The sequence below is a fragment of the Falco cherrug genome, chromosome 4 (assembly GCF_023634085.1).
Source record: "Falco cherrug isolate bFalChe1 chromosome 4, bFalChe1.pri, whole genome shotgun sequence".
NCBI lineage: Eukaryota > Metazoa > Chordata > Aves > Falconiformes > Falconidae > Falco > Falco cherrug.
This window is the reverse complement of record NC_073700.1, coordinates 36,805,965-36,823,823: the sequence shown is the minus strand read 5'-3', so window position 1 is coordinate 36,823,823 and position 17,859 is coordinate 36,805,965. Positions and strand designations below refer to the sequence as shown.

At 52.6% G+C, this 17,859-nt stretch overlaps 1 protein-coding gene across 2 annotated transcripts; it reads left to right on the top strand.

Annotated features, from left to right (window-relative positions):
- The first annotated feature begins 318 nt into the window (after positions 1-318).
- LOC106631382 (uncharacterized) lies at positions 319-17,775 on the top strand. 2 transcript variants are annotated; one of them, XM_055708486.1, is made up of 14 exons: positions 319-538; positions 1,448-2,577; positions 6,234-6,450; positions 8,028-8,185; positions 8,542-8,643; positions 9,422-9,619; positions 10,005-10,564; positions 11,593-11,866; positions 12,563-12,773; positions 13,911-14,053; positions 14,930-15,043; positions 15,750-15,953; positions 16,483-16,576; positions 17,517-17,775. In XM_055708486.1, the coding sequence occupies exons 2-14, from the start codon at positions 1,707-1,709 to the stop codon at positions 17,578-17,580; spliced, it is 3,210 nt and encodes a 1,069-aa protein (XP_055564461.1). In that variant the 5' UTR covers positions 319-538; positions 1,448-1,706; the 3' UTR covers positions 17,581-17,775. The 2 variants fall into 2 exon arrangements, with proteins under 2 accessions (XP_055564461.1, XP_055564462.1); XM_055708487.1 differs by lacking the exons at positions 319-538; positions 13,911-14,053; positions 14,930-15,043; ... (1 more) ...; positions 16,483-16,576; positions 17,517-17,775 and adding an exon at positions 12,875-13,903 and having other exon boundaries at positions 1,096-2,577.
- The last annotated feature ends 84 nt before the right edge of the window (positions 17,776-17,859 follow it).

Sequence of the window (17,859 nt, the reverse complement as noted above, 5' to 3'; positions counted from 1 at the left end):
CACGTGGCGCAGCAGCGGGCGAAGCGAGCACCAGGGCCAAGCACGAGGCAGAGGCGGGGGGCTTAGGGACCCGCGTGGGCCTGGGACCCTCCATAGGCGTGACAGGGGGTTGCTCCAGCCCCAGCTGCGCCAGGAGATCGCAGCAGGGGATGAGTCAGGGCCCCTTCTGGGCGCGGGTGGTTCCTCTTCCCAGCAGCTCTCCACCTCCCTTTGTAATCCCAGAGCCTCACGATTGCCTAAACACAATGTCTCCAAGATGAGACAGTTGCACTGAATACATCAGCCAGGAGGAGTACGGGCTTCGCGGCCCCACCGCTGAGCACCCAGCCTGCCCGCACCCTGGGTCCCAGCGCGACTTGGCGGGGGGCGCTGGAAGCTCGGGCCACCCCGCCCCGGGAGAGGAGCTGGAGAAGGATCTGGCACGCCGGGATGAGGGAACCTGGTTTTGGGACGGAGCCTTAGAGAGCGGCTCTCCCTCCGCCCCCGCCCCGCCCCGCCCCCGCGGTGCGGTCCCGGCGGGCCGCGGCACCGAGCGGCGGTGAGTGCGCGGGGTGGGGACCGAGCGACCCCCGGAGCGGCACCGCTCCTGCACTGCGCCCCGGGACCGCCTGGCCCGGCGGGGCTGTGCGGGGCTGTGCCGGGCTGTGCGGGGCTGTGCCGAGCTGTGCTGGAGCTGTGCTGGAGCTGTGCCGGAGCTGTGCGGGGCTGTGCCGGAGCTGTGCGGGGCTGTGCCGAGCTGTGCGGGGCTGTGCGGGGCTGTGCCGGGCTGTGCCGGAGCTGTGCCGGGCTGTGCCGGAGCTGTGCCGGGCTGTGCGGGGCTGTGCCGGAGCTGTGCGGGGCTGTGCAGGGCTGTGCGGGGCTGTGCGGGAGCTGTGCCGGGCTGTGCGGGGCTGTGCCGGAGCTGTGCCGGGCTGTGCGGGGCTGTGCGGGGCTGTGCGGGGCTGTGCCGGGGCTGTGCGGGGCTGTGCCGGAGCTGTGCCGGAGCTGTGCCGGAGCTGTGCCGGGGCTGTGCGGGGCTGTGCCCGAGCTGTGCCGGAGCTGTGCCGGGCTGTGCGGGGCTGTGCCGGAGCTGTGCCGGGCTGTGCGGGGCTGTGCCGGAGCTGTGCCGGAGCTGTGCCGGGCTGTGCGGGGCTGTGCGGTGGACGGCTCAGGCTGAGCCCACTATTGTCTTTAGTGCCATTTAGTGTTAATTCCCGTGGAATAAATTTGACTCAGGGAAATAACAATTAGCACAGACACTGTACAACTTCCCATGTTCCCACAAGTCTCAGGCTTTCAGACACAAACCCACACGCTTTGTCCCTTTGCAGTTGCTGTTACGCATCTTGATTAACGTTGAAGAAATACAGGGAGGAAAAATTATAGGTCTTTAAGGCTGTTACATGTCACTGGTGTTTCTGTGTTTCCTAACAAGATTCTTCTTTTCTCCCTGCCCTGACTTTTAAAGGAGCTGAGCTAGGAAATCTCTTGTCCAAGCCGTACCCTTCTCTGATTTTTGTGGGATTGCTGCTCTGCTCTGCAAACCAGAACTCCCTGGAGAAGTGTGCCTGCCTCTGCCTGTGAGCATCCTACTCGGAGGCCTTACCTTGCTGTTGTGCAACAGCCAAGTGGTGGCAGCTTCCTTCTGTGCTCCGTTTGTGCCTGTGGAAAGGACAGACCCCCCTCTCCTCTAGATTTGACCTGAACCAAAAATCCCAGCCTTCTTCATGGGACCTATCTGGCACGTTGGATTGGTGGTACTTGTCTACATCTGGTTTCCCAAGGCTGCTGCCCAGAATCTCATAAAAAACCCCAGGGACCAGAGAACAGAGCATACCCTTTTAATTAATGAAGTCAATGCTGACAGCCCAGGAGAGGACACTTCAGAGTTTGTGGAGCTCTATCACACCAGTGGTCAAACAGCCCGCTTGGATGGCTACTATCTGGTCTTCTACAATGGCAATGGAAACCGAGCCTACAAAGTTTTGAACCTCCAGGGCAAAGTTACTAACAACCAAGGGCTCTTTCTCATCGGCTCCTCTTCTGTGAACCCTGCTATAGTTATTCCTAAGAACACTATCCAGAATGGCCCTGATGCAATTGCTGTCTACTATGGAAAAGGGAACTACAAGGAAGGCATGAGTGTCACAAGTTATGGACTGGTAGATGCTTTGGTCCATAAGACTAAGACAACAGACAGGGCAGATACACTGGTCAGGGTACTGACCCCTGGCAGAGAAGCTTTCCTGGAGGATTCCACCTTCAGGACCGTGGATGAGTCAATAGAAAGGTGCCATGGAGAAGATTCTCAGTGGATCTTCCAAGTGGCCATGCCCACCCCAGGCACAGACAACCACTGCATGCTGACTTCTCAGCTGAACGCATCTGCTGTCGTGATCAGTGAGGTCCTTCCTGCCTCTTCTTCTGAAGAGTTTGAGTTTATAGAGCTTCAGGGTCCGCACTCCACCCTGCTGAGGGACATTGTTCTGGTGCTAATCGATGGTCGTACCAAAGACATTTATTTCACCGTAGACATTCATGGCAAAACCTCACTGGATGGGCTATTCCTGATCGGTCCAGCACAAAGCACAGCCCCAGGTAAGCACTGCAGTTTGGTGACTACCTCAGAGCTGGGGGAGCAAACAGCCAAGTCTGGGGCAGGAGGGTGCTGTCATTTTTTATTAGTGTTTGGCATCTGAGACATCAGTGAAAATGTGACTCAGAACACCATGGCAGATAAAAAAGCAAAACAAATGTTAGAAATTATTGGAAAAGGAATTACATAAAGCAAATAAAACATTAGAAGTTACTAGGAGAAGAGGAAAGAATGGAGGGCATCTTTTATGCCGCTGTGTAAATTCATGGTTTGCTTGTATCTTTAATTATGTCTTGTGTGGTACAATACCTTAATCTCAGAAAGGATGTATTAGAATTGGAGACATTCAGAGAAGGTCAGCTAGGATGGACGGCACTCTGGAAATGTGTCCACAGAAGAAATAACTAAGTACACCTAGAAAAGGGAAAGCTTAGGAGGGCCCTGACAGAAGTTTCAGAAATGTGAGTGGCCTGGGGAAAGCGGGCAGGGCTTGATTTACCTTTTCTTGTGGTGCAAGAACTAAAGAGCATCAGAAGATGCCTGCCATAGGACCCTGGCTGTGCCACACCTCCCTGCAGTGTCCCCTTTCTCTCTGTGTGTCTCGGTGGCCATTCACAGCAGGTTCACTCTCTTCTTAAAAAAGCACAAGGGTTTTTCTTCCATTGCACCATGTGCAAATGTAGCTCACATGTGTATTGGCTGTGTGAAGCTGTGATCTAAACTTCCTCCCAGCGTTCAAAATTTCTTCCAGGCCACCACAAGAGGAAGAAAAATCCTGTTATTTGGGGCACCTCAAAAGCAGACTTTGGCAGCTGCAGACACTGTCTCTGTAGATGTCTTGTGTAATTCACTGACTCATGATTTCTGAGTCAGGGAGCATACTTATCCCTTACAAAGCTGGTTCTCATAAAAATAAAAATACTTTTGCAATGAAAGCTTTTTTTTTTTTTTTAAAGCAGATGAGCTCCTTTTGACAATTCAAACTGCTCCAAATACTCTCTCACCACCAGCAGAAGAGCTGATTGTCCACTTGAGCCCTGCTTTTCTCACCAGGAAAGGTTCTCTGCTCTTACCTCTTGGTGAGCTGGGGCTGTTAGCAGTCAAGAGCTAAGGCAGCTCAAAGCAAGCAATGTGAAAGCACAATCAGCTTGCAGACTAAGCAGGAAATCTCTAAGCCTTACATTTAACTCTTCCTCAAGGCTCACCCAAATCAAGAAGGTGACTTTGGCATTTTTTCCCAGTGAGGCTTTGTCAAGATGTCTCAAGCATATTGCACACACATTTTTCTGGGTTTTTGCCCAAAAGCACTCAATGACACTGTGTCTTTTCATTTTATTCATCTTAAAAGGATGCTTTTGTAGTGACTCCATGCTACGCACCCTGGGAGAGGTTGATTTAACCCTCTTCACTCTTCACAGTGGCCACTTCAGATTTGGGACAGGAACTTTTAAAATAGACCTGGCTGTTAGTCCTGCCTTTGTACAACTTCTCTGCCTGTTGCTGCAGAGTATTTAAAGCTGTGAGAGCACCAGAGCAAAACTCCTCCCTTGACAGATGACAGTGTGAAAACTTCCATTTGAATCATGGGACAGTTTGGGTTGGAAGGGACCTTAAAGATCACCTAGTTCCATCGCCCCGCCACAGGCAGGGACACCGTCTGCTAGAGCAGGTTGCTCAGAGCCCCATCTTACCTAAGCTTGAACATGTCCAGGGATGGAGCATCCGCAACTTCTATGGGCAACATGTTCCAGCATCTCACCAACCTCATGGTAAAACTTTTCTTCTTTATTCTTCTAATCTAGATCTACCCTCTTACATTTTAAAACCATTACCCCTCACCCTATCAGTATAAGCTCTGGGAAGAGTCTGTCCCAATCTTTCTTATAAGCTGCTTTTAAGTATTGAAAGGCTGCAAGAAGGTAATCCCAGAGTCTTCTCTTCTGCATGCTGAACAACCCCAGCTCTCTCAGCCTTTCTTCATGGGAGAAGTTCTTCCACCCCTTGGATCTTTTTTGGGGCCCTCCTCTGGACCTGCTCTTACAGGTCCATGTCTGCCTTGTGCTGTGACACCCAGAGCTGGATGCAGTGCACCAGGTGGGGTGTCACAAAAGCGGAGTAGAGCGGGAGGATCACCTCCCTCGACCTGCTGGCCACGCTGCTTTTGATGCCACCTGGGCTGTGAGCGCACATTGCTGGCTCATGTCCAGCTTTGTGTCCACCAGTATCCCCAGTTCCTTCTCTGCAGGGCTGCTCTCTATCCATTCATCCTCCAGCCTGTACTGATACTGGGCATTGCCCTGACCCAGACTTAGGACCTTGCACTTGGCCTCATTGAACTTCCTAAGGTTCACATGGGCCCACCCCTCCAGCCTGTCAAAGTCCCTCTGGATGCCATCGCTTCCCTGAAGCGTATCACCTGCGTCACTCAGCTTGGTGTCATCCGCAGGCTTGCTGAGGGTGTGCTCACCGCCTGTGTCATTAATGACCATGTTGAACTGTACTGGTCCCAATACAGACCCCTGAGAGACACCACTGGTTACTGCTCTCCATATGGGCATAGATCTGTCAACTGCAACTCTTGGGATGTGGCCATCCAGCCAGTTCCTTATCCGCTGAATAGTTCATCCATCGAGCCCAAATCTCTTCAATTTAGTGACACGGATGCTGTGTGGGGCCACATTAAAGGCCTTGCAGCAATCAAGACAGGCGACATCAGTTGCTTTTTCCTTACCCTCCAATGCAGTCACTCCATTGTAGAAGACCACCAGATTAGTCAGGCAGGGGAAAAATGGTCCCCTGGCAGGGGTGCACTGGGCTAAGGTACAGGACTGCCCTGTAGCGTGCAGGCGCCCTGGTGGCACTTCCCAAGGGATAACCACTTCTCCTTACCCTTCCGCCTCTCACATGATTCCTTCTTTAACGTTTGTTCCCTGAAGCTGGTCACGCAGGGAGAAGTATTGAAACATCAGCAATCTGCTGCTTTTTAATGTCCTCAGCAGCTCTTGCTGGGTGCTGGGGAAGTAACTTGTGAAGGGAACAGCAAATACGAGGAAGGAGATTGGGAAGCTCATGAAGCAGGGGAACTGCACCAAACCTCAACCTTAATTCTGTATGCTGGTATCTTGGGCCTTTGCTGAGTACGTGTGTTGTGTATGTGTAGTGTTCGTGTTTGTAAAAACCATGGACTTTAAATGCTAGAATAAAATGTAGATTCTTAAACATTTTTGTGTACTATTAAAGTAACTAACATGAAAGGTTAGTGGATTTTACAGACCTCTTTTAGAATTAAAAATTTACTTTGCTGCAAAGTCACATCAGCGCTTGCTTTCCAGTTCTCCTGCTTAGGCATGAATCGGCTCCTCTGTTCGCAGAACCAAAATAGCAGGACGAGCTCAGCTCAGATTTCCCCCTCCAGCTTCCTCCCTGCTGTGGATCTGGCCATGAACGGGGAAATTCAGGCTGAGTGAACATGAGAAGTGCTAGTGAGCAGAGAGATGGGGTAACAGATGCCAAATTTGCAATAACGGAACAACCCCAGCCACTTTCCCAGCTCCTGTGTCCAGCCCTCCAGGGCTGAAGAGATGCTGGTTTTCTACACGGGCTCTCACTCATGTGTTGCTCATGTGCCATCATTGTTCCTTTCCTTGCTGGTGTGTAGTGGATCTGACGTTCCCGGAGAACACCAGCCGTCCTGTCCTCGGGGCTGGCCCCAGTGCCATTGCCCTCTACAGAGGCAACAGCAGCAGTTTTGTCCCGGGGAAGGCGCTGCCGGTGGCCAGCCTGCTGGATGCCTTTGTGTATACGAGACACGAGGAGCCGAACCCGGAGCTGCTGGAGATCCTGACCCCTGGCAGACCTGCCTACAAGGAAAAGCGGTGAGGGGCTTCTCGCTGGGAGGAGGGTTTGGCACCGGAGTTTCCCTTGCCTGCTGGGGTCCCCCCTGCCCCAAACCCTGGTCAGGACTGGAAGGCAAGTGCCACCCCCAGACCAGGGTCTCCTCGGTGCTATCAAGCCCCAGCTTACTTTCTGCCACCTGCTCTGAGTTTGCCACTGTCCCCCTCTCTGCACTAGTCCTGTTACAGCTGCTGAAGTACTTGAGGAGGAATTTTCTTACCAAATGATTGCTGTTCATTATTTTATAATGTTAATTTTTTTTTTAATTAAAGTGTAGCGGTCACTATAATTTTTCCAGTTCTGCTTTATACAAGAAAAGGTTTTTCTTAGGTTCAGGATGGAATTTCAGGCCAAAGTGAGGGCAAGGGAGGGACTTCAGTATCACTCGCCTGACCCAGGAAGAAATCCCTGCCTTGCTTCATCCAGACCAAGGGCTGGAAGCGGGGTTACCGTTCATCCCAGGTTGAGCCACTTCCTATTAGGGATTTGGGTTTCTTTTTGTCTTTGTGGGTTAGGGGAACCTTTAGTAACCTTAGACTTTTGTGAGACATGAGAACTGTTTCCTTCACATTTTAGGCATGCTCTACTAATGGGAGAAAGGGGAGAGCAGAGTGGGTAAAGCACAGTGGAGCAGGTGGAGGAGCGGAGGCAGCAAGGTGCCATGCACATGAGATGGGGTGGGGTGTGCAGAACTGGGCAATAAGCAAAAAAAAAAATAAATGTCTGGCCACGCTCTCGTCTGCAGTTTTGATGGCAAAGCACGAGATTTGACCTCTGCGTATAACTGCCAACTAAATACCTATGTCCTGGCTCCGTAGCTGGTGGGAGATTCACCCTTTCTGGATGGCCCTGTGAAAAGACCATTTGAGACTACATGGAGTCAATCGTATCAGGAAAGGGTGTAGTTTACTCCCATGACAGGGTCACCGCTTACAGCATATTCCTATTCCTCCCTTTGCTCGTCTTTCTTCCACTTGTGAAATGAAATCTCCTACTCGTCCCGTAAGGAGGTGGTCCTGTTCCCTGAGGAGCTCTGAGCAGCTCTGCTCTGTGCAGCTCCTCACAGTGGGGCTTCATAGAATCATAGAACAGTTTGGGTTGGAAGGAACCTTCAAAGGTCATCTAGTCCAACCCCCAATCGTCCTCTTCGCCTTTGAGTTGAGGGCCCTTGCTCAAGCATTTCACCCTCCGGTGCTGCCTTCCCAGTTTGTCTAGCTGCACCCCACCGCTCTTCCCAGTGGTCCCAGGGTGAGCCTGAGGGTGTCTGTACTGTCTTGTCAGTCTTCACATCAGTCAAAAAACCAGCCAGTGCTAGAAGAGAAAAGGTTGGGTGAAGGCCATGATCTTTCTCCAGATTTAGTGAGCTCTTGGGCTTTTTTTTGAGAGAGGGAAGTACTGATGAGGCTGGGATATCTCTCCAAACCTTGTGAAGGGAGAAGACTCATAAGTGCATGGTTCTTCCCTCTGGTGCAGAAAGGTGTGACTGGTGGGTGAAGAGCACTCAGGTCCCTGGCTGACAAGTCGTGTTTTCCTGCATTTCCATGTCCGTCTCTTGCAGGCACCCGCTGGGAGGTATGTCCATGAGCCAGTGCAGCTGCTGCTCTGTGACCCGGGACTCCTTGTCCTACATCCCCAGCAGGCCCACCCCTGGCAAGTTCAATGATTGCCCCAGCAAACGCTTCAGCCAGACTCTCTCCTTCTGCCTCCATGTAGCAGGTGGGTATTAGCTATTTCTGCTCTGTAGGCAGGACCTCCTCAGGACAAGAGCATGTGCACCAGGCCAGAGATGTCCAGGAAGGCCACCCGGAGCCGTGCTGGGCTGTGTGAACATAACACCAAAGGGAATGCAACCGGGACATCTGGCAATTTTCTGCAGTATTTTTCTTCATGGCATCCCATGCCAAGTTGAGCTCCTCCTGTCTTCCTTACCCCACCCAGCTGCTTGTGGTGAAGAGAAGACTTTTCCGGCTCTCTGAGTGATAAGCAGGAGCTGAGCTGTACCCATCCAGAATGAGCTGGATCCCGTGACTGAGGTTGTACTGGCTGGGTAGCAGTTGGGTTTTGTTTCCTAGATTGCCAGGAGTGGCTCCTGAAGTCAGAAGACATCCTGATGGCTCTGGTCCAGGCCCTTGATGGATCCTGCAGCTGTGGAGTCTCTGCTGCCCACTTCAGAGGTGAGCTAGGCAGGAGTGGGGCAGACCGGGGGCCACCTGTGGTTAATGCCCATTTGCTTCTGATTTTCAGTCCTGTGTTTCCCTGTTGCACATGTCCTCCTGGCTTGGATCCCAGCTAATTTGAACTTGGTGCCAATGGCAGAAATGTTGAATGTTAGGTAGAACATGGTGCTGGTCTTCCATGTTCCACAGAGCGCTCCCATCTGCAGCTCCACCAACACACATCAGTGCTCATCTGCAGACCACCAGCTATTTTGACCTTGAGCATTTGCAGTCAGACAGGTGTGGCAACAGGGCTGACATCTTGACTATGAGTTTGTTGCCTGTTTGACCTTCTGATCCATATGAACTAAGCCAAGCTGCAGCAGAAATGCAAGTGGACTTACTGGTCTGTGTTGCTTTTCTGATATCCCTACTAGGTTAGCGGCGAGTGTGACTAGCGCATGCAGGCACGTGAAGAGCCATGACTTTGCAGCCTGCTTTGTCAGCAGCCTTATGTTTATCTTATGTTTAGACCCCTACCAAAGAGACCATTCTGCTCACTGCTGGAGCTGCAAGGCTTCAGAAGGATGAAGCTGGTATCTGGGTGTGCTGTGTGACTTGGTCCTGGGATGCAGAGGGCATCCAGCATTGTGTAGATGCCATGAGCTGCCCTGAGTCAGTCTGACCAGGAGGGCCATGGTGGCAGAGATGAGCTGGTGAACTCTGTCCCTTCCAGTAGAAAGTAGGTCTTCTGCAGTGTGGGGAAACTGAAGCAGTTCTCTGCTTGCCTCTGCAGAGCCAAAGGCAGTCTGCCAGGACCTGGGACTTGTGTTCACTACACTACTGACTGCTAAGTCAGAGGACGAGCTAAGCAGCCTGCTGCTAGCCTTCAAGACCTTCCTAGAGACACCCAGACTTCTGAGTTTTGACAGAAGGAACATCACAGCAGAAAGCTCCTGCTCCAAGGATATTAATGTGCCAGACTTGCCTCCAGGTACCAGACATCATTCTTGCAGGTTGGGGCATACGATGTGTTCGCGGGTGGACATGCGGCTCTAGCCCTCCTAGAGGGAGATGTCCCTCCCTCTGTTCCCTAGCTCAGGCAAAGATCCCTTCCAATTCCATCGCATCCAGTCACTAGAGCCCATATTGCTCATTACCTGGAATAACAGCAAGCTCTGTTGTTACAGCTGGTATTAGCCAGAGTATTGCCAGGGCTCTTCTAAGGAGTACAGAGCACACAGACGATAAAAATCTGATCCAGCATCCTCAGTCCTCTGCTGAATTTGGTCTCACCCCAAGAAAATAGTGTGCAACACCGTGTTGTTTCCCTGGGGCTCTGTGCTTAAGCCTGTATTTGTGACATTTTGGTTTCCAAGGTGTCCCATCAGAGATGCCAGAAGGGACTCAAGAGCCCTCTGTGCAAGTGGCCAAGCTACTCATCAATGAGGTGAACCCAGACAACCCAGGGGGAGGTGAGGATGCAGAGTACATTGAACTCTTCTACACTGGACGGACATGCTTTGACCTCCAGGGATACTGGTTGGTCCTCTACAATGGTAAAAATAGCCAGGCCTACCGGGTGTTGGACCTCTCTGGACACCACACAGATGAGCGGGGTTACTTCTTGGTGGGGAGCAGCACTGTGAGGCCAGCACCCACGATCAGGCTGCCCCCCAACACCATCCAGAATGGGGCGGATGCTGTGGCTCTCTACTACAGCAACAGCACCCGCTACGTGGTGAACATGGCTGTGACCGCAGAGGGGCTGGTGGACGCTGTGGTGTACACATCCCGAAAGGCAGAGAAGGCAGACCAGCTGGTCAAAGTGCTGGTACCAGGGCAGAGCATCTTGTATGAAAATGATTCTCACAGTACTGAGGACGAGTCTCTGAGCCGCTGCCACAGTTTGAGCACAAAACTCCAGAGCAGCTTCCAGGTGGGTTGATGGGAGATGTCTGTTCTCCATCCATAGTCGCTGGGAGGGCAGCGGTCGTGTTTCAGTATGTCCTTTATTTGGGAGAGCGGGGCGTTCTGGTGAGCAGCATCTATCTGCTGCTGTCTGCTGCCACTGTCACCAGCCCTCACCAGCTGCCTGTCGCTGGCCGGGTAACAGCTCCTTGCCCTGTGCAGCATGGCTCAGAGCCAGGAGATCCCTGAAGACAGCTCACAGGCCACCAGCCCCAGAACCAGGGAGTCTGCTTTTGGGCAGCAGCCTGGACTCTCAGGTTACCCTGAGCCAGATGTGGAGCCACCTCTTCACCCCTGCTTGTTGGGTACCACATTTGGGATGTGTGGCCCAGCATGCCGTGACCCCGAAACCCAGCTTTCTGCAGGGCTGATGGGTGAAGGATGTGCCTCGACCATGGCTATGATTGATTTTTGTTAATTTGTCTGAACCATTCTTTTTTATTTCAAAATGTCTAGTTTCAGACAGTCCCTCTGAAGGAACACTGCAGGCTATCTATGCTTGTCCTGCACAAAGCTGGATAAGGGAGGGCTTTGCTGCTCCACTGCTGATGCCTGCTGGGATCAGGCCAGCGCAGGGCAATAAAACCAGCAGGGTGTGCTCAGGTCCAAAGCTGGGGCAATAAAACTGCTCTAGAAGCAGAAGAGGTCTGCAGGCAGAGGGGCGTGCATCGGCAGCAGGAGAGACCCACAAGGAAGTGATGCTGTGGGTGGAAGCATGAGTGGCAGAAGTGCCTCTGGCAGTAGGGCAAGAGAATTGTTCCTAGCCCCGAGGGTGGAAGCCAAGGCAGCCGTGCGGATGTGTGCTGGTAGGACTGAGCAGCCAGGACCATGGGTGAACATGTGGTGGGAGTGTGGGGCAGAACCACCAAGTCCTTGTCGGGCCTCACCAGGGAGCTGTAGGAGGCACAAACAAGAAGCAAGAAGGTGAGCAGCCATCGCTCCACCTGAAGAAAGGGGAGCAGCAGCAGTGGCAGCAGCTTCTGTGTCTCCCCGCAGGTGACTGTGGTGACGCCGCTGGGGGAAAACTTCTGCAGCAGCTCCTCGGTGCCTGTCCCTCCTGCTGTCAGCATCAGCGAGCTGTGCCTGGCCGGCAGCTCTACCCCCTACCGCTTTGTTGAGCTGGAGGGGAAGCCTGGCAGCAGCCTGGCAGGGCTCAGCCTGGTCTTCTTCTCAGGGAAGGAGGGCAAGGCACGTGCCAGCGTCCCACTGAAGGGCACCATCGGAGCCACGGGGCTGTTTGTGTTTGCACTGGATGGAGAGCATGGGCACGGTGAGGCTGATGACACAGCTTGTGGTCTGTCTTCAAACAAATGGGCAGGTGGCTGAGCAGCTTTGAGGAAAGGGATGGAGGAGGGTGTGCAGCATGCGGAACAACTCTTCCTTGCCTTTCCTGTCCTTTATTCCTGTTTTTTCTCTATTTATTCTGCCTGGGCTGTTTCATCGCACTCCAGCTAAGAAGGTGGTTAATCCTCCTCCGTGCCTCTGCCAAGCTCCCCGTGCAGGGCAGAGGGACCGGGAGGACTGGAAGCTCCTCCCGCTGGTGCCAAGACAAGGGGGCTTTCAGGAGAAGAAGGGTCCACCAGGACTGTGGGTGGACCACCGTTCACTGATGCCATGTTCATTGATGCTCACTGAGCCCTGCAGTGCTGCTGCCTCCTCCTGGTCTTGAGGTGGTGTTTCCTCCGCACGTTCGTTTACTCTGATTTATTTTTTGTTTGCCTTAAATTCTGGCTGGGCTCCATGAAGAGGACTCTGCATCTCAGAGGAACCTTGATCTTTTTGTAAACCTATGTTCACAGCAAGCAGGCACTTCTTTACAGCTTTACTTGGCCTCAGTCACCACCATTATTTTGTTTCCCATTTCTGTTCTTGGAGTTCTCCTCGTTACCAGCTTGTCCTGTAAGGCTCAAGGCTCAGCCTAATACTGTCCAGATGTTCATCCCACCTATTCCCCTGGCATTTCCAGATGGGACAAACCTGACTTTCAAGGACATCTCTGCTGCTAGTGAAGCTTCCAGCGCTATTGCTGTGTACAGCACCAGCTTGATTCCTAGTGGCGTGAAGGCGACATCAGAGCACTTGGTGGATGCTTTGGTTTACATGTGTGAGCCCAGCACAGCTGGAGGACACTTGGACTTCCTTGGACCATCTTACACTGTGCCCTGCAAGGCTGACAGGTGAGGTCGCTTCTCTGGGAAAATGTCTGTGGGTTCCCTGTGCCCAGAGCCTCTGGGTGGCATGTCGCTGAGCTTGCTGCCTCCTCCTGCCTCCTGTACAGCTGAACAATTCACTAGCACTGTGATGGGAAGCAGACAGGAGGGTAGCACACAGCAGTGGAAAATGTTTCCCCACCCTTGGCGTAGGGAATTGAACTTTGTTCCTCCACTGCTCACTTCACTTGCTTCCCCCAAGGGATATGTATGGCGCGACATGAAGGAATGCAGCCTTTACAGATAGCTGCTGTATATGCTTCTTTTCAAAACTTTTTCTTTAAAAAAACCCAACCAAACAACACACCAAACAAAAAAGAATATCCCTGTGAGCAGCCAAACAGAACAAAACCTTACTTCCCTTTCACTCCCAGGTGGAGTCAACAACACATAGGACCGAGCCTTCCTCTTGGTGGGAATACTAGCAGAGTGCCTCCTGTCCACAAGAGCACGTCTGTTAATTAAATTTGTCATCCTCAAGTCCTCTCCCCAGGTGTCCCATCTGGTGTGACAACCTGGAAGTTCTGCGTTCACAGCCTCCCCTACGAGCATGCATGCACAGGGTGCAACCCCACATGTGTGGTTGTTCTGGGAAACTGTGATCTCCAGGGCAGCAGTTCGGTGGGAGAGCTCACACGGGCTGGCTCCAGGCAGCCTCTGTCAGTCCAGTCCTGAATGACCGCATCCAGAAAAGCTGGTCCCTCACACCGTGACCAAGTTCCTAAGCCCTGGTGTGGGGATGGAAGCAAATGGTTCAGTGAAATGCAGGGGCAGGTATTGTGTAGCTTGGAAAACTCATTATACTGGAGGACAAACTTAATTTTGGGAGGCTGGGTGTAATGAGGCAGCAATGTTACTCCTGCAGATACCTGTCAGACCAATTAGGTTTGCTCTGGCCAAGCCCAGGTCGTCTCCAGGTGGTGGGGTTGGCTGGCCCCATCTCTGTGATGGCTCTGTGAAGGCTGATCTCAAGCTCCAGCTCCAACAAACCCTCCGTCAGCTGCAGCAGTGTCAGGAACTGGGGCCTTGGGGGGCTTGTGGTTGGAGGTGGGAAGAATGGTACATGCCGTGTTGGTGAGCTCTAACCTCCTCTTCTGCGGACAGGCTCATGTCCCTGAGCCGTTGCACCAGTGGCAATGCCAGCACAGAACTGCAGTTTGCCATCTCGGACCCTACCCCTGGGCTGCAGAACAGCTGTCCCCAGGACACTTTGGCGGTGGATCTCCACCTCTGCCTCCTGACACCCAGTGAGTAGAGCGGGGTGCCCCACTGGTGCAGGGTGGGAGGGCTGGGATGGTGGGCTGACCTCAGCTTCACATGGCATGGGAGGGGGATGCTGGCAGGGAGCCTGCTGCCTCCCAGCTGTGAAAGGGGATGCGCTGGGGGAGAGTTGGTACAGACCCGCGTGTGGATGTGAGGCCACGTGCTCGCAGCTTCACCCTGTGCTTGTATGCAGGTGGCCACGTACTTCATTTGAGATGTCTCTGCTCAGATGGGGCCGAGCCCTGCTCAGGGTTTCTTTCTGCAGCATTAGATCCGCAGCACTGGCAGGAAAGTGCCCCCAGGCCTCTCATGATGGCAGGGACATGGTCAGGGAAACTGCCAAAACCCCCTCCTGTCTCAGCCCGTCTGGAGGGGCAGAGCAGTGTGGCTCAGCCCTAGCTCCAGAGCCAGCGAGCAGAAGTGCAGTGGGGTCTGCAGCCCCTGCAAAGGCCATGTTTGGGGCAGTCAGGACTTGGGTAAAGTGAAACAGAGGTTCTCCCTCCTCCTCCAGCCTCCTGAGAGGGACAAGTAGTGGACCTCTCCCTCTTCTCCCAGCATAAGACACCACTCTGTACTGGCCTGTATGGTGGGACACATGGGGCATGCCTCTTTCCCACTCCCCTGGGAGGCTGGTGAAGGAGCAAAGCTGGCACATGGTGTAGAAGACCAGAAGTGAAGACTCGCCCTGCAGCATGGGGGCAGAAGAGGATGGGATGCAGAGGAGGGTGGGAGGCAGGCTCTGGAGGAGCTTTGCTTCTGAGCTCAGGCATGAAGCCAAGTGTTTTGGAAGGGGCACGCGGCTGGGAGCTTATTAGTAGACCCAAGCTGCACGCGGAAAACCACATCTCCTTTTCCCCTAGACTGTTCCATGTGGACCCTGCACCACAGGAGGATGCTGGAAAGCTTGGGAAGGGCCTTGGTGAGCTCCCTAGAGGAGAAGTGTTCCTGTGGCGTCTCTCAGCTCTACCTGCAAGGTTGGTGCCCCGCTCCACTTGCAAGTGAGGGGGGCTGGAGGAGCAGTGGTGGGTACATGGGATTTCGGCACTGAGAGCAGGAGACAGCCTGACACAGGCTGCTTGCTCGAGGGGCTGTGAGGAATGGGCGTCTCTGATGATGCCTTTAGTTGTCTGCCAAACTGAATGTCCTAAACCCCCAAATTAAAAGGCTGCTTTGAGGGCTCTAGTTCTCAACTCTTTATCAGAGTCTTTCAGCATTCTATACTTGCTTGAAGTACCTGGATCAAAAAGTTACTTCTGGAAGTCTTAGAGACCTACAGCTTTTGAGGGATGGGAAGAAATGTTTCTTGGTTTTTGGCTGATTTGTAAGGAAGTGAAGGCTTCACAGCCATGCTCTGTCTCCCTTGCCCAAACACCTTTTAGACCCTTTGAACAATTTCGGACAACTCTCACCAATGGGTATAGATCATGAAGTTACAAAGTGTAGTACAAAGTATTCTGCTGGGCTGGGAGGACAACTCCAAGTCCCTTTTGTCACTGAAAGGTTGAGCATGTGTTCCAAGTTACCTGCAATACAGTGTGATTTCAGAGCAGTGGAAGAAGAGGGTGAAGAGCGTGGGATCAGGAGGTGTTACTGAGCAGGGCGTGAAGTCACAGGAGCAATGTGTTCCTGAACATCTGGAGGGTTTCCAGCCACCCGACACCCACTGTTGTTTCTCTGCAGAGCTGAACCTGACCTGTGTGGGCTCCCTGGTGGAGGTCTGGGGCCAGCTGTGGGCTCGGCAGCCAGAGCAGCAGCAGTCCATCAAGACCTGGCAACAGGGCTTCCTGGCCAGCCCCCATCCTTTCTCCGTGGATGGGAGAGTGCTGAAAACCAGTCCGGAGTGCATCGCCCCAAAAAATGCACCGTCCGTCTCGCACAGCGGTGGTGAGTAGGAGGCAAAGCTGAGCACAGTGATCTGCTTTCAGCACAGTGCGCGGGGCTGGGGCTGGGGTTAGGCCACGTCTCTGTGTGAGAGGGGCAATGCAGAGCAAGCCACCAGACTGGGCTTCACTGGGGAGCCCCCGCCTTCTGGAGCTGTTGGACACACAGCCAGAAGCCCTGAAGCCTGCTTGGAGCAGCAGGCTGGAGCTGGGCAGAGCTGGCATGCCACAAGGGGTGGCGTGGGGTGGAAGAGTGGCTTTCCACATCAGGAGACAGGGACAGCCCTGTTGTTCCCCAGAGAAGTTACGGGTGCCCTATCATTGCAAGTGTTCAAGGTCAGGCTGGAGAAGGCTTTGAGCAACCTGATCTAGTGAAGGATGTCCCCGCCCTTGGCAGGGGGTTGAACAAGATGACCGTTAAAGGTCCCTTCCAACCCAACTGGTTCTGCCACCCCCTGATTCTGTGACCTCCTGGTGACACCCCATGCTGGGAAGGGTGTCACAACACTCCATCTCTGCCTTTGCACCCTCAGCTTCCTTCCAGGGCTGGGAAATCGCCTTGTTTGTCCTGGGATCTTTCCTGCTCATCTTCTTGTTGGTTGGCCTGGCATTTTACTTCATGAAAAGGTGAGAAACCATCTTCCCATCTGCCTTGCACCTCTCACCCTCTCCTTCCCGGGTGCTTCCTTTGGAATTGCTGTACAGGGACTTGTTCCTTCACTCAGCTGAACATCTACATGCTGCATCCAAACACTCCAAGATGTTGCTCCTAATTTTTGCAGCAAAGTCCCTTTGCTTTTGATGCAGCAGACTGCGAGTTCTGCAGGAGGTTAAGATAACCACCAATAAAACCACGGATAATGCTAGACATGTCAGTGGGCACAGTGTAAAGGCCATCAATCTTACAACACGCTGTGGTGGGAGAGCAGAAAGCTGAAGGCTCGTGGCACACAAGGGGCAGTGAGTGATGATGCTTTGGCCACAGGGAAGAACTCTTCCTTAGAGTAGGGTGAAAGCAATGGACCACTTAGGATTACCTTGATGGGAAACAGCTTCCACACGATTACATGACACCACTTTAATTACTTGGTATTTCCCAACGTTGTCAGCAGACAATCAGCAGCTTAACACTCAGGCCACATATTTTTTTTGAAACAGGCATTACAGTGGATGGGTTATTTAACCAGCCCAGGTGATTTATTTCCATTAATTTTTACCAGTCTTATCATTGGATAAGGGGGCTGATGTGCAAGAGTTAGAAATGAGGAAAGTTCTTAAAATACATTTGGGGAATAGAAAACTCAGTTTTATTTTTTAAAACGAATTTAAAAAATACTCTAAGTCAGATTTAGGGAAGCTCTTTGAGAAACCAGGGTGGTTTTAAGTTGATGTACTTGTGTCAGGTGATGGCAAGTGTTCTGCTCCTGTTTTTCCCTAAAACATTAACAGTGACCATAGGAAACTCTGTACCTGCTGAAGGCTGAAATGCAAAGCTGAGATGCAGATTAGCTACCTTGTGCGAAAGAGCAGAACAACTGAGCTTGCATTTTTCTTTGTTGCTTTTCAGACGTCCCCCAAATTACACCAACATCGAAATGAATGACTCTGGGGAGATTGCAGCAGACTTCTGATGCTCCGGGGCACAGCTGCAGGAGGGTCTAACAGCACTGGGGCCAGGCATGTGTCTCTGGGGTTGACAGAATGGTTGCAGAGCTCCCCCATCCACCAGGGTTTGCTGCAAGGACCTGCAAAATGCCCAGGTGTATTCGTATCTATATAGAGAGAGGTGTGTGTGTGTATACAAATACATTATTGAATTACTTCTACACTTTTAAATTTTGACCTCAGACTCAAGGAGTTCAAAGAAACAGGCTGGGGACAACTTCTAGGAAAAGTTTGTGCTGAGTGTG